This window comes from Physeter macrocephalus, chromosome 4 (genome assembly GCF_002837175.3).
Source record: "Physeter macrocephalus isolate SW-GA chromosome 4, ASM283717v5, whole genome shotgun sequence".
Lineage (NCBI taxonomy): Eukaryota > Metazoa > Chordata > Mammalia > Artiodactyla > Physeteridae > Physeter > Physeter macrocephalus.
In genome coordinates, this window is record NC_041217.1 from 45353527 (window position 1) to 45368819 (window position 15293).

The following is a 15293-nucleotide window of genomic DNA, read 5'->3' on the forward strand; positions in this document are numbered from 1 at the left end:
AGGCCCGCGTACCGCAAAAAAAAAAAAAAAAAAAAAGTACTGCAATGACATTATTAATTAAACCACCCACTGTGGGATGACTTCTGCTTGTATAACTAGAGTTGCCTTTATGTGGTCAGAGAGCTGGACATGGGCAGCTGCAGTTACACAGTATATCTCGTCTCTGCTGCTGAATTGAATAGCATTGGAGGTTCACATAGGGGAATGGTGGAAGGAGTGTATGGATTTTGTAGTCAGATCTGAGTTCAAAAGCTGAATTTCTGAAAAAGGAGACAGAATTTGGAGTCCAAGTTGGGGGTTTTAATCCCTATGCCATTGTTCAGCATCTTGGACTAATTATTGAGCCTCTTCCTCATCTGTAAAACATATAGTACAAAAAAAAAAAAATAGGGCTTCCCTGGTGGCGCAGTGGTTGAGAGTCCACCTGCAGATGCAGGGGACACAGGTTCATTCCCCGGTCCGGGAGGATCCCACATGCTGCAGAGCGGCTGGACCCTTGAGCCATGGCCGCTGAGCCTGTGTGTCGGGAGCCTGTGCTCCGCAACGGGAGAGGCCACAACAGTGAGAGCCCCGCGTACCATAAAACAAACAAACAAACAAACAAACAAAACATATAGTATACACATTTCCTTGAAAGATTGTTGTGAGAATGAGGGATGTTATATGTTAAGTACCCAGCACATAGTTGGTGTGCAATAAATGGTTGTGATTTGCCTTATTAGGTCCACTGCCTCTAATTACCCAATTATTACTAGAATAATATCACCTTATTTGTGTCTGCTCCACCAGTCCCTTGCTTATCTTTCTCCTATTTCTCTCGAGTATTGCTACCTAATAATCTAATATCAGTGTGTTACTGCCCTTGTTTATAAAACCAGCTGATAATAAAATCCCACATATTGCTATGGCAGATAACTATTACCATATAAGGTGCTCATAGATAAAGTTCGAAGTTAATTTCCACCCCTCAATAAAACCAGTTGTAATGCAGCTTATGGAGCATGCTGCTTTAGAAAGGCTTGAAGTAGTAATTATAAAATATTTTTAAGGATCCAAAGTGAAGCTCTCCTACTGCTTGCATCATTCTAATTTTCTTATTGCTGCCATCGTTATGAGAAAAACCTAGGAAGGATACTTAAAAATAGAAGAAAGGGAAATGAAAGACTAAAATGGTGTATTTAAAATCAGCCTGGAACTGAACTTATTATTTCTTATGTCCTTTTTGTGTCAAAGCAGCTATGTATAAATAAATAGTACAATGCATATTATTTCTTAAAAAGTAATTATCACACGTATACTATTGATGTGTACAGTTTTTACTGAGGGATCAAAGTAGAATTAAACTTTTTTTTGGTCTTTGTTTTGAAAACAGGTACTACTTTTAAGCTTGAATGCTCTATTTATACATATCAGATACCCTCTATAGCTATTTCTTTTGTATTATTGTAATAGCTTGTCAGTACATCATCCAACTAATATTTCTATACACTTTTAATAATGTCTAGAAATTGGTACTGGAGATAAACTTGGTAAAGTTATAGTCCTCACATTATAATTACATTTTCAAGGTGACAATTGACAACGTAGTGTCCAACCATCAACAGATTCGTTCTTTCAGATATTCAGTATCTAGTTTAAGAAGCTAATTACAGTTGTATTCATTAAAGTAGGAAGGTGTCTTAGGAAGTACATTTTAGCAACTTATAAATTTAATCCTGTCAAGAATAAGATCTGTGCCCTGGGAATAAGCACTTTATAATTCATAGTTCTTGGGCTGGGAACCCAAAAATTCTCAAGAATACCTTGGGAAGATCTTTGAAGGCATTGAGTCAGAACTTATACCAGTTCACTGACAACCCCTCCTCAACCTTTAGGATCCATAGTGTTTAAAATGCCTTGTTTATCCTCTAGCTTGCCATATGGCAAGAGAGTTAGGAAGATTGTGTCAGTTAAAAAAAAAAAAGAAGGCCCAGAAATGTCATACCTTAAGATATTCCAAGAGATTTTTTTCAGCTTCATACTATTTCTCTTCGGCATGGTGGGGTACAAAAAGAGGATAGCTCTCAGTAGTCACATTCTTGCTCTAGCTATCTAAACATGTGTTTTGTGTCTATTTTTATGATATATGCAAATATCTACTTCTGAGGTTATGTCACTGTGCTCTCCTGTATCTAACACTTGATGAAATGGTGTTGGTATAAATTTAAATTTTAGAACCCTAAGCACAATGAAAATGTTCTGGAATTTGATAGTGGTGACAGTTGTACAACTTTGAGAATGTAGTAAAACCACTGAATTGTATATTTTAAAAAGATGAATTTGGGCTTCCCTGGTGGTGCAGTGGTTGAGAGTCCGCCTGCCGATGCAGGGGACACGGGTTCGTTCCCCGGTCCGGGAGGATCCCACATGCCGCGGAGCGGCTGGGCCCGTGAGCCATGGCCGCTGAGCCTGCGCGTCTGGAGCCTGTGCTCCGCAATGGGAGAGACCACAACAGTGAGAGGCCCGTGTCACACACACACACACACACAAAGATGAATTTTATGGTATGTGAATTATATCTCAAAAGAAAAAAAAAATCCAAGCAAGATGTCTGAAGAGAATTGGCATCTGCCTGCCATCCTTTTTTCATAAACCTCAATCACACCAGAGGTACCTGTGCACAAGCCATACTTGTGGGAGGGAGACCTCCTGTCAGAACTGGAGCTAATCAATGACTATAGATCTTATGTGTACTCATATTTATAAGGGAAAGGCCAACATAAGTGGGTGATGCATTCATTTTCATGTATATATACATATGTGTGTATATATATGTGTATATATATGTAGTATATACGCATACATGCACACAGACATAAACATATAAATAGATAATGCATATATATACACACTGCCTGTGCTACCTGGTGTTGGCATCAGTTTGTATTTGAAACCAGCGAGCTCTATAATGACTGCTTACAGCCTTTGGTGTACTCTTTCTGTTTATCTTCCTGACTAGATTCCAAGACACAGAAAGGAAACTTTATGGGAAGAAGAATATACAGTATTTATTCTAAGCCTCTTTTATTGTCCTTCTTAAGTTTGACCTGGCCAGATTTGTGTAGTGGTATTTATCTGCTCTGATATTTTGGTTTGTAAATTTATTTATAGATTTCAAGTGAAGTGAAATGCAGGATAAAGATTTGTCTGTAGAAATACATCATGTATACTTTTATCTTCATACAAATCTCCAGAAAACAAACATTCATGGATATGTGCAGCTGTTTTAGTCACTTTAAAAATTAGTAGCCAAGCCCCTAAAAAGCAGCTATCAACTTTAGAAATTAAAATATTATTTGCTATTTTAAGGTGATGAATTGTTTTCATTTGGGGGAAGTTAGTTTTCTAATGATGTAATCTATTGATGGCAATTTTAGAGAACTACAGCCTTCATCTGTCTTTAGAAGATGACATGCTTTTCTTGTTTAATTAAAGAACTACTTGTACAAATGTGGTTTAAGCCTTCAAAAAGCACAGCTAATTAATTAAATTCAGTGAATCTCCCAATGTGTAATGAAGGTTATGTTATTACCTGTTCTAGATGGGCAAATCTTAGAAAGAATCAGGAATGCTTAAACTCTCTTGGGTTTGGGAGACAGTATTATAAATACATAATTTCTAATTGAAGAATCTTATCTGTGTTCAGTATAATTAAATCTAGAATGTTTAACTTCTTTCTTGAGGTTAGACATAGTACATTTTTTTTATCAAAATATAATTCAAACAGAAAGAAAATGATTCCTGTAAGTTCACAGAAGGTTTTTCTTGCCCTAATTTTTGTAGAGCAGTCATCCCTGCATGTGATTTAAAATTAAGCTATTTAATTATAAATAGTACAAACAAGATTTTCTAAATAAGGCTTAACTTGTAGTATTTGCTATCCTTACATATCTAAGGAAATAACTTAGAACAATTGTCACATTTTGTTTTTAACTTGATAAGTGAAGAAATTTATGCTAAACATACGTGGAAAAAAAAAGGACCCCCCCTTTTTTTTTTTTTTTACTGTATTGGACCCTTCCTTACTCAGAGAAGTCAAGATAAGTGAATACATCTTTGCAAAGTATTTTTCTTCCAATGAAAATAAACTTATTATTTTTCACATCACAGAGATATTGCTGGTTTTTGGAAATATTTATGTTATGAAATCATGTGCTTTTAATGAACAGTGATAGTCAAGAGGATGATTTCTATCTTCCTGTGACAACTTAATGATAAACTTCAAAAGGCTGCTACTCTTTCTTTTTGCACTTGGGTAACTTGATGAACTCACTGTTACAGGATGGTGGAGAAGGCAAGCCTAAGTTCTCTTGATGCTTCTCGAGCCACTTAGCTAAGAAGGAGCAGGTGGTTTCTGATGATGCTTGTCTGCTGATTGAGTTATACTTAACACTCAGGAGAGGCATAAATGTTATGCATATTAAGAATCTCTTGGTATATTTATCAATGATCTTCAGAATTAATTCTCCAAAAATTTTCTTCAATTTTTAGTACGTCTTGTTTCCTGTTAAAGGAGTCTGACAGAGAAAATTACATCACACTCCTATGTTTCTACGTCATCTGTAACCCATTTGCTTTTTAAAAATTTGATTTGTATGCTAGAGTAGTACAGGGATTTGCAAACCATACGGCCTGTGGGCCAAATCTGGCCCACTGCCTGTTTTTGTAAATAAAGTTTTATTGGAACACAGCCACATGCTTATTATCTATAACTGCTTTTGCACAACAATGACGGAGTTGAGTAGCTGCAACAAAGACCATATGGCCTGCAAAGCCTAAAATATTTACTGCCTGGGCATTTACATTAAAAGTTTGCTGACCCCTGTGCTAAAGTGTAATCTAAGATTGTTTTTAAGTGCTATGAGAAATGCAGTCTCGTTTGCCAACTGCCAGTTAGTTAGTACTGACAAGATTTTCTCTTTAGTTTGGCATTTAAAATTGTTTAAATTTCCACCAGAAAGATAAAACTGGATATGCTGGGTAAAGTAGGAGCATAAAATGATTTCAGACATCCAGATATTCTTTCTCAAATTTCATCTACAGATAATGTAGACATTTAAACATTTCATCTATAGGCATTTGTCTTTGAATGTCAAAAAACTGTTTGATGAAATTTGAATATGGTGACTGTCAACTCTTTTGAAAGAGGCATCCAGAAGGAAAGGTGTGAGAGTTGAGTGTGTTGTTGCTAATAAAATTGCACTGGGTCTTTTAGGAAAACATTTTCTCCTGACCCTTAAATGTCTTTAAAAGTCTGTGCCAAGAATTCATTATAGCAGCAGACAGCACACCCAAAATACTGAGCTAGAGTTATAAAGCTGCCTCCTTCCCCATCATTTTTTCCTTTAAGGCTGAGTTAATTTTCTTCTGATTGCCAGTTCACATTTCTCTGGTTTCTCATCTTGGAAAAAATCACATTCACCATTCCTTATACTGCTTCACCCAAACTCCAACCCCCAGACACAGAGGAGAGCTGGGATCCATTTTTCTTTTGCATTCTGCTGCCCAGCAATTTCATTCTGTTGCCTGAAGATGAAATATTTTGCAATGTTTCTGACTTTGTCATATAAGGAAGTTCCTTCCACCCAGCTCTAATAACAGTGTAAACAACTCACACCGTAGTTGCAAATAGTTCCACAGACAGCGTTTTCATCAGTCATGCAAACTGCAAATAACAGCGTGGAGAGGGAGGAGTTTAGTGTATCAGTCTTCCTGAGTTGAGACTTTGCCCATTGGCTGCCTCAAGTATACTTTCTTGCATCAAATGTTAGCTGTCCTGGAGAGAACTTAGAGTAAATGACACTCTAAGGAAAAACAAAAGAGCAAAATAGCATTAACAAGCATCTGTTTTTGTTATTGCCATTTCCTAATTGTATTAGTAGGTGTGCAATTTCATTGGATATTCTTTTTTTTTCAATTGTCTTTGTACCTATGATTGAAAACGGTAGTTGGTCTATGGCTTTTCAGGAGGTAAGTTTTTTGTCTATGTACGTCTGTAATATCAGCGTCTGTCTCTCTGAAAAATGCAGTATCCTCCTCCCCAAAGTTACTAACCCAACTTTCCCAGCTGCACATCTCCTATGCAAGAGGGGAGGGAACTAATGAGGAAAGTTGTTGTCTGCTGTTTGTTCGAATGTTGTTAATTGTGTGACATGGAGGAGGTTTCAAACAGTGTGCTGTGAATTTTAAGGGTTATGTAAGCATTGTCTCCTGTAGCCTTTTCCGAAAGGCAAGGGAAGTGATTTGCCTGTGTTGTTTATGGGCTCTGAGCGTTCAGCACATCTGCCTGTGCAGACTTACGGCATGTGAGTATCTCTGCACTGGCTGAGGTTATGGGGCCACTTCACGTCTTTCTCGGGTGGGCCGCCCTTGCCAACATTTCAGAATGAACCAAGCAAGATTCCGACCTTTCCCAAAGCTAAACTGTCCTCTTTATTCTAGTCTAAAGGCAGACTTTTTCTTCAGTCAGTTCTAAAAACAGTTTTGGCTCCCTGGGAAAGGCTGGAAAAGACAGCCAAGTCATGTTGTCTCTCTTTAACCCTTGGTAAGCGTGGGCGAGTTCTTCTTCATAGAAAATCTCCACCTTGCCCCGCCCCCAGGTTCATACTTTGGAGGACGATACTGCATTTTTGGCCCCAGAGCTTGCTTTCCCACGTGTCTGAGTGCAGAGCAGGAGTTGCACACTTCCCACTGTGCTGCTTGCTTTGCACACACTGAACTGAAGCTTCTTGCTAGAGCAAAAGCCACTAGGCTTGCCCCCTAGGCTATTTTGCTTTTTAGGGACCCTCAGACACCCCTAATTTCTCCCCAGTCTTCCCCTGTCCACCCCACCCCCTTAGCTATGTGTCTGCAAGGAAAGGTTTGAGTTGCGACAGTCATGGTAATGGGAAGTGACCAGTAAGGTTTCAGCCGAGCTCACACCTCTTGCGTATATAATATAACATAACCCATCAGACATGTATCTCTAATCAGTAGTGAAGTAGCTCCTGGTGCAGTTTTTAAATACTTTGAACAAAGTGCTTTTCCATAGTGTTGTATGACTTTACTTGGAGGTTATTTTAACTTGATTCTAAGCATATGTCACTGTAACCTGAAAAACTGGTAGCTGCAACATTTTTCGCTTGTGCCAAAATAACGCAGTGTAAATAAGTAGTTGAGGGAGCTGTTTGTATCTTGGAGACCTAAGTACAACTTCAGTAGAAACAGGACCCTTAAGAATAGGTATTCGAATAGTCTTATCACGGTCTCTTTTGAGGGAATTTATCAAGAAATGAGAAAAATCTCTTCCCTGCCTAAAGCAGTCTGCCTTGTGAAATATGGTATGATGAAATTGTGCTTGGTTTTGCTGCTTGTTCCTGGCAAGGAGGAAATTTGTTGGAAAAGTTTTGAACCATATTTTTTTAATCTGTTTCCAACAAGCATGTAAGTTGTTTCTGTAAAAAGGGGTAATAGTTTGAAATATCAGGATGAAAGACTAATAATCTCTAGCCCCTGCTAGAATTTGGATGAATTTGGATGACTTCAGCAAAGATTGAAAGATTCAGACACCCTGGCTTTTTTATATTTTAGTTCCCACTTTTATTATGCTTCTACGGGAGGGTAGAACTTCTGTAGATTGAGGAGACAGACAGAATTTGATGAGTATAATTTGCCCCTACAAATATGTACACTGTCTTTTCAGGAATATCTTGGGAAAGGGTTCCTGGCAAGGCGTCCTTTTTTTTGAGGGGTTACATTGTATCTTGGTCACAGAGGAAGATCCATTAGGGTTTCACATAGAACATGAGCTTCTAATAGGAGAAGACTTTTAAAAAATTCTCATTTTGGCATTTTATCCTTTCCAATGGAATTGAAATTCTGAATTGCTTTTTATTTTCTAAACAACTTTTTAAACACGTGTATTATATACTCATTGTAGACAACTTGGAAACACTTTAAAAGCACAAAGACAACAGTTAAAATAATCCACTACCCAGAGTTAATGTTATTTATGTTGTTATGGAAATGAGATTTTCCAGTTATTTGTCTTTTTTTCCCTATAAAGTAGCATAAGCATTTCTCCTGTCATTAGAGAGATATTTTTCACTTATATTTTAACACTGTATGGAATTCTATCATTAATTTATTTAGAAGTATTTAAGATTGTTTTTCTTTTTTAGTAGATCTCTTTTTCAAAAATGTTTTGACTGTTCCCAACTATCCCAGTCTACCTTTAACAAAGGAAAAGGCAGCAATGGACCCTGTTGGCTGGCTATAGTCAAAGTGCACATTTGTCCTTCGGCTTCTTTGCTGGCCCTATTTTTGGATCCTCTCCCTCCTTGAAAGTCTCAGGCTTTGCCCTTACCATCTGTTTCTTAGCCCTTTTTTAAAAACAAAAAGAAAAGAAAAAGAAATCAGGGCTCTTCTTTACATATAACAAACTCCAGGTGGTTCTACAGAAGATAAAATTCACTCCCTCCCCCCATCCCCGCCCTGCCTCCAGTATGCTCTGATAACTATCTTCCAGGGCATAGATTTGTCTTCTGGTTGTACACCACTGCTTTGTCTGATTTTTGCCATCCTTGCAGAAAACACCGTTAGGAGTGTAAATCTGAAAAACAGGAAGGTCTCATCACATTGATGTTTTTCCTGTCAGCTCTCTTTTGAATCTTCTGTAACTGCTAACAATAGCAGAGAGAGCACTTTTGATACTTTGGAACGGAGGACGCTAAATTGCTATTCAGAAAAAGCAGAGTGAATGTACACAGTTCATAATGACTGGTGAAGGGGAGATCTTGCTTCATAAGAACTAGTGACTTGCTTCTTTCATCATATAACTGTTTCAAATTTTTTTCTAGGAGTTCAAGGGGAAAAAAAGCAACTCAGTAATTTATTTTGCCCAGAACCTTTTAATCTGAAGTTTTTTAAAAAAGCAAAACAAACATTCAGAGACATTATCATAAGGACAGTTGCTCTTACTAACACAAAAATTGGTGTTCAGAAAAGTAAATACATTCATATCCAAAGAATGAAAATGTCAGTTGATAGCAAAACAAATCCAAACCGTGTATCTTAAATATACTCAATTAATTTAAACTCTGATATGGGAAAAACCATTTAGAGAAATGTCTAAATTTTCCCAATTTCATCCTTACTGTGTCTTTGCAGTTTCTTTGAGGTCAAGGGTGGGATTATCGTGCATGTTTCAAACAAAGACTTGCCTGTGTCTGTATTCTAGGTCTATATGAAAACCTCACAAGATTGGGGGTGTGTTTGGAAATTTTGCTTTTCATGGCACAGTTTTTATGATGAAGTTCTGTCTGGAGGGCTTAAGGCACAATTGTAAGTTTCACTGGGTAGAGTTCCGCATCTGCTCTGCTCGCTTAACCCACTGTTGTTTCCCAGACAGCAATCCTGCCTTCCTGTGCCACTCGCGCCTTCTCCTTTTTACACCTTGAAAAGTTCACTTTGTTGTTGTTGTTGCTGCTTGTTTTTCCTCACCAGTTCCATTTGTTTCTGGTAGTATGTCCAGGCACTAATGCCCTAATGCCCACCTCTGGTTGTTGCTCTTTTTCTGCAGAGGGAGAACCGGAGATTACAAGAGGCCAGCATGAGGTTGGAACAAGAGAATGATGACCTTGCCCATGAACTAGTAACCAGCAAAATTGCTCTGCGGAATGACTTGGATCAGGTAAACCTGTCCTTCACTAGGCGGAAATAAGACTATGACAGCCTCCTCCAGGGCAAGGACCAAGTTGCTCTCAGGGCAGTCCCACCAGGGCTTGCTCTGTACTTGACCCTGAGTGAGCTGCCTGATGGGTGAATGGGTGGGTGGTAGGTGGGAGGGGACTGCTGTGCTCACCGGAGACAGTGGAAAACGCAAGCTTTTGAGATAGGTTTCGGTCATTTCCAAACAGCATGTGCAACATACTTAAAAAAAAAAAAAATAGCTCTATGCTTCTCTGGTGTCTCTTCTCTTAACCTCTACTTTTCCTAAACCAAGGACTGCCAGCATCATTACCTGAGAATATCAGTCACCAAGAGTATACAGTGCCACTCTAATATCTGTAGGCACTGTACATTTTTGTTCCAAAAAGATTTCTCATCTACAGTAAATGTGGGGATTTTATATGAAGTATGTACATTGAGATATGTGTTGTTGGATTGACAGGCATCCTAGTGGTTGAGAGCCAAGACTGCCTGGGTGTGCATCCTGGCATCACCACTCACTAATCACGTGACCCAGGGCCATTCTTAACCTGCCCATAGGTTTAAAAAAGTGTTGACCTCATAGGGATGATGTGAGAATTAAATGAGGTAAAGCACTACAAGAGTATGTGTTCAATAAACATTAGCTGTTGCTAGGAAGCCCTTAAATTCTTTAAGTTCCTTGTCCTTTCCAACAGTACTCACAGCTTTAGGACTTCCTGTTTTAACATTGGTTGTGTTTTTGGAAATAATTGGCAATATAGAAGGAATCTTGCACAGATTTAAAGTCATCACTCTATTTTCTGACTTTTAAAAAGCCAATATTCCCAATGGTGCAGGGTCAGAAAAGTTGAGACTTAGCTGGTTGAATCTGTAAAAAAGAGGCATTACCTGTTCTCTGACTATGCATTGACAATATTTAAAATACAAATCCGTTAATAATATAGAGTTTAAAATTGGAGGAATCTTTTTAATGTTTAAAAATGGTCCCTGCCACAACTCCTTTTCCCGGATAAACAGCTAATTTTGCAGCTCAGAAGTTTTAGCCACAGTAAGATGGGAGATAAAACCACTGTTAAGGAAAATTGTGCTGAAGCGGGAGAGGAGGAAGCTGAAGGCGTCAACACTAAATGGAGTTTGAAAATAAAACAAAAACTGTGCTGCTTGGGACACAGGATATAGAATGTAGAAGCAGCAGCCCCATAGTGGAAAGGCAGGGGAATGGCCCTTTTAACTGCAAACCCCATTCAGCCAGCCTCTCTGCAGGTTGTTAGAGATGGTATGAAAAACGCGTGACTCTTTAAGAGAGTCAGAAGCAGGGAAGGTAGAGGGGTCCCCATTCAACAGGGCCACACCCAGCCTGACCTTGGCTGTTGTACTTTTGTAGCAATAAGACCACAGTGTGACTCAGTACTCTAATGAAATTTTTGGTTCCATATTAGCTTTCCAAATGGCCTTGACTGACACTTGATTCTGCCATTTTGAATATTTTATCCATTAATAGTTTTCTTAAGATGAAAAAGTTTTGCAATAAATCTATTGTAATCATTCCATGATGTATGTAATTCAGATCATTTTGTTGTGCACCTTAAACGTACACAGTACTGTATGTCAATTATATCTCAATAAAACTAGAAGGAACAAAAGTTTTAAGCAGTTAGACTCAGTAGGGATGTGGTGAAATAAGTTAGAGTTGTAAATTGAAAGTTATGTGGGAAATGTATTTGGTACATTAAAATGTACATTTGGTATATTTAAAAGGTTGAACAATAATGAAATTAAATACTGAGTTCCTACTATGCACCGAGCACTTTATTCAGCAATGTATAAGCATTATCTCGTTTAATTTTCCTAATGACTCCATTAAGCAAGTATTTTATCTTCCATTTTATAAATGAGGAAACTGACGTATATACCCTGACTTGGAAAGCTATCCTAAAAAAAGTAGAGATTTGCTCAAAAATATAGGTACAAGGTTATTTACTGCAGAGTTACTTACAAGAATAAAAAATTGAAATAATGTGTATGTCCAATAGAAGGAGAGAATGAAGGTATATCTGTAAAATATCTTTCTGGAATCGTTTTTAAAAACAATGGGAAGGTAATGATATAATAATATTTTTTTAAAAAGTAAACTTATCTATATATAATGTTTGCATCTAAATTGCAAGGAATATATGCTGGCAGAGGGCCATCCTGTAGGAAAAGAAAGGAGGCTGGAATATACATTGACAGGAAAAAAAGCCTACAAGGAAATACATCAAAATGTTACTACTAGATGTCTCTGGGTGATAACAGTAAATCTAATTTTTATATTCATCTTTATACTGTTTTTCAATTATATATCTTTTATAAGAAGACCTTAAATTGCTTAACCACCCTTGGTTAAGTAATAATGTGCCTTATAACTCTTTAATGATCAGAAAAAATATTTTATTTAAAAAAATTGTTTCACCACCCAAAAAACCCATTTTGTAGATTAGTCCGGAACAATTGCTAGGGTCCTCCTGAAATTATTGAGTACCTAGGTACCTCATGGAGCTACTAGATCAATCCCTGAAGAAAACATCCCTTCATTTATTCCTTATTTTTATTTCCTCCCTTCATACCTCTCTTTCTCTTTTTAAAAAAGTAGTTAAGACCTGGCCCCTCTGCCTTTTGAAGCTTATTTTCTAGATGAAAGAATAAAAATTGCCATTTCATTGAATTGCTAACTCAAAAATTGCTATCTCCTCCTAACATCTAATTGTGTAGTTTCTGCCTGAGCAGGGTTTATTTGCACATCAAAAAGCTGTCCCTGCAGTTTAGGTGTCCTGCCCCTCCAGTCTTTGAGGAGAGGAAGGATATTAGCGTGAGGCTTTACCTGCCTTCACCCAGTTTGCCCAGTACTTTTCCATTCCCAGTTTTTCAAAATCAAATCTTTTAATTAAAATAGCAAACCGTTGGCATACATTAAACAAATACGAAAGCAGATTGTATTTGAGACAATATGTAAAGCAATCAAACCTAGTTAGGTAATTAGGTAAGTTATTTCATACCCATGTCATTTTAGCGCTGGCTTCAGGCTTCCTGGCCCCCAGCATCTCTTCATTTTTCTCTCTGACAGAGCCTTCTCTTTTGACAACTTGCCCTCCCTGAGACTCCTTAAATAAGGACTTATCAGTGATTAGAAATGAAAAAAGATACAACATCTCCATTTCAGTTTCTGTTGCTATCTGCTTTCAGGCCCTTCCTGTTCTTTCTGTTCCCAAGGAACAAAAACAAGAGACACAACCAGTGCTTTCCCACTGCAGCCTGGGCCCAGGTCCCTTCTGACCAGAGGGAGTTCGTGTCAAACCAGAAGCTGCATATCACAAGTGGCACATTCTTTTGTTCTGTTTTAAATTGAACAACTGCCTTGGCTAGTTCTTTGAGAAATTATTTCTGAAAGAGCCTCATCCCTAACGTGAGAGCTGAGCCTTCTGAGCAGGTTATCAGTTGGTTCATGATTTAATCACACATTGCAGTGTTTGTTTCTCTCATATATATATGTCATAGAAGTTAGAGAGCAATTAGAAGTTTTCATATCAATAAGGCATTAAAAGATGTTGGTAGGTGATTAGAAGACAGTAAGGACAATGGTCCACTCAGTCTTATCAAATTATGGTGAAGGTTTTATCATTTGGGCTCAAAGATGGAATTAGAGTATCTATCTGTTTAGTATTCTGTTCCTGGAGATTCCTTTAACATTAAAGATGGTTTCTACTTAAGTGAGGTATAGAGATTGGCTATATAGAGACCCAGAAGACCATTTTTAAAAGGAGAACCTTTTAAAAGGAGAATTCAGATCTGGTTCTATTTTGATGAGCAGAATCAGTCCTACTTTATTGTTCAGCATGGAGGGGAAACTCTGGATACAGCTTCCTGTGGGACCCATGGCAATTTCTGCAGATGTCAGATCTGATAACAACAGAAATAGAGGGAGGTCACCTGACCTTGGCATAGTGAAGAATGTGCAACAGAAAATGTGTACATAAAACTAATAGGCCTGGGACTTCTCTGGTGGTCCAGTGGTAGAGAATCCGCCTTACAATGCAGGGGCTGTGGGTTCGATCCCTGGCCAGGGAACTAAGATCCCACATGCCGCGGGGCAACTAAGCCCACACATCACAACTACTGAGCTCACGCGCCTCAACTAGAGCCCACGTGCTACAAACTACAGAGCCCACGTGTCGTGGAGGCTGCGCGCCACAACTAGAGAAGAGAAAACACACACACCACAACTAGAGAGAAGCCCGCGCGCCGCAATGAAAAAATCCCGCATGCCTCAACGAAGATCCCGCTACTGCAACTAAGACCCGACGCAGCCAAAAATAAATAATAAATAAATCTTTAAAAAAAAAAAAAAAGTCACTCTCGTTAAAAATTTCCTCAGGGAAGTGAGTTTTTTCCCTTTTTTTTTTTGGCCGCACTGTACGGCATGCAAGATCTTTTAGTTCCCCAACCAGGGATCGAACCCGCTGCCTCTGCAGTGGAAGTGAGGAGTCTTAGCCACTGGACCGCCAGGGAAGTCCCGTCCCTTTTCTTATAGATATTTCCAAAATCGTACAACATGTAGATATGCTGCAGAATTTTAGAAGCTTGTTGCTGAATGTCAGGACAGCATTGACTATTCAGAAGTTGGCAAAAGGCTCACTTTTGAGTTTGAGTGAATCTCCCTTCAAGAAACCAAACTTAGAAAACATTTGTTTCAGTGTGTCATGATATATATTATAAAAAGCACTATTTTCTTCACCAAATGGAGATTGCTGAGGGTACGGTAAGAGGTGGTTAAAGTGCAGTCTTCTTTATTAGCAGGGCTGTTGCTCAGATATTCTGGGGTAGAATATCTAAGTGGACTGCCATTCTAGGGAGACAGATTTGGTAAGATTTTTAAGAATGCTGAAGCCATCAGGACAGCATTTTTTTTTCCACTAGAAAAATTGGGTTTTTTATTTAAAAATATTTTCAAAGGCTAATGCCATAGTGGAACAACCACAGGATAGTTGAACCAAATTCTCAGGGCATTAGAGGAGCACCTGCCAACGCAAGCTCATGCTTCGCCACCGGGAGACCCTCTGTTGGAGACCTTGGGAAGGATCTCCTGCTCTGTAGGTAACTTGTCATCTGCCTTGCAGCTCTAGAATTCGCAGTTTTGAGTTCCCATAATCTACATCTGATATCTTACGATTTATTAAAACTTGCAACATGCATGTTGCATTTTTTGAGACCCACCTCTACTTTTAGGATGCGTTTTTGCTGTGTAGATTTTCCCCCCTAAAATCTAATGTATCAGAACAAATTTCAAAGTCTTTAAAAGGGACTTTTTCACTTTAACTACCTGATAGTTCCAAATTATCTGAAAACAGCTATAAGCCCTAGGCTGTGGGACATCAGGAACTGGAAGACAGAGCCGAGAAGCTGGAATGTAGTTTCTCTGCCAGGACCCAGCAGACTGTGCTGGCCTGGCCATCTGGACATGTGGGAGATATGGTGAAACACAGACAGAAGGCCACCTGGCCGGTTTTCACAAAGACTTGGACAGCGTT

At 38.5% G+C, this 15293-nt stretch overlaps 1 protein-coding gene across 4 annotated transcripts in view; it reads left to right on the top strand.

Moving 5' to 3' along the window:
• Positions 1–15293, top strand: part of RABGAP1L (RAB GTPase activating protein 1 like) — a 642929-nt gene that overhangs the window by 616945 nt on the left and 10691 nt on the right. For 3 of the 4 annotated variants that reach the window (XM_055084169.1, XM_007113437.4, XM_055084170.1), the window contains one exon: positions 9599–9709. In XM_055084169.1, coding sequence (XP_054940144.1) covers positions 9599–9709 — 111 coding nt within the window. Of the gene's footprint in view, positions 1–5952; positions 6010–9598; positions 9710–15293 lie in introns of those variants that run through there. The other variant, XM_028488593.2, reaches the window with a different exon arrangement.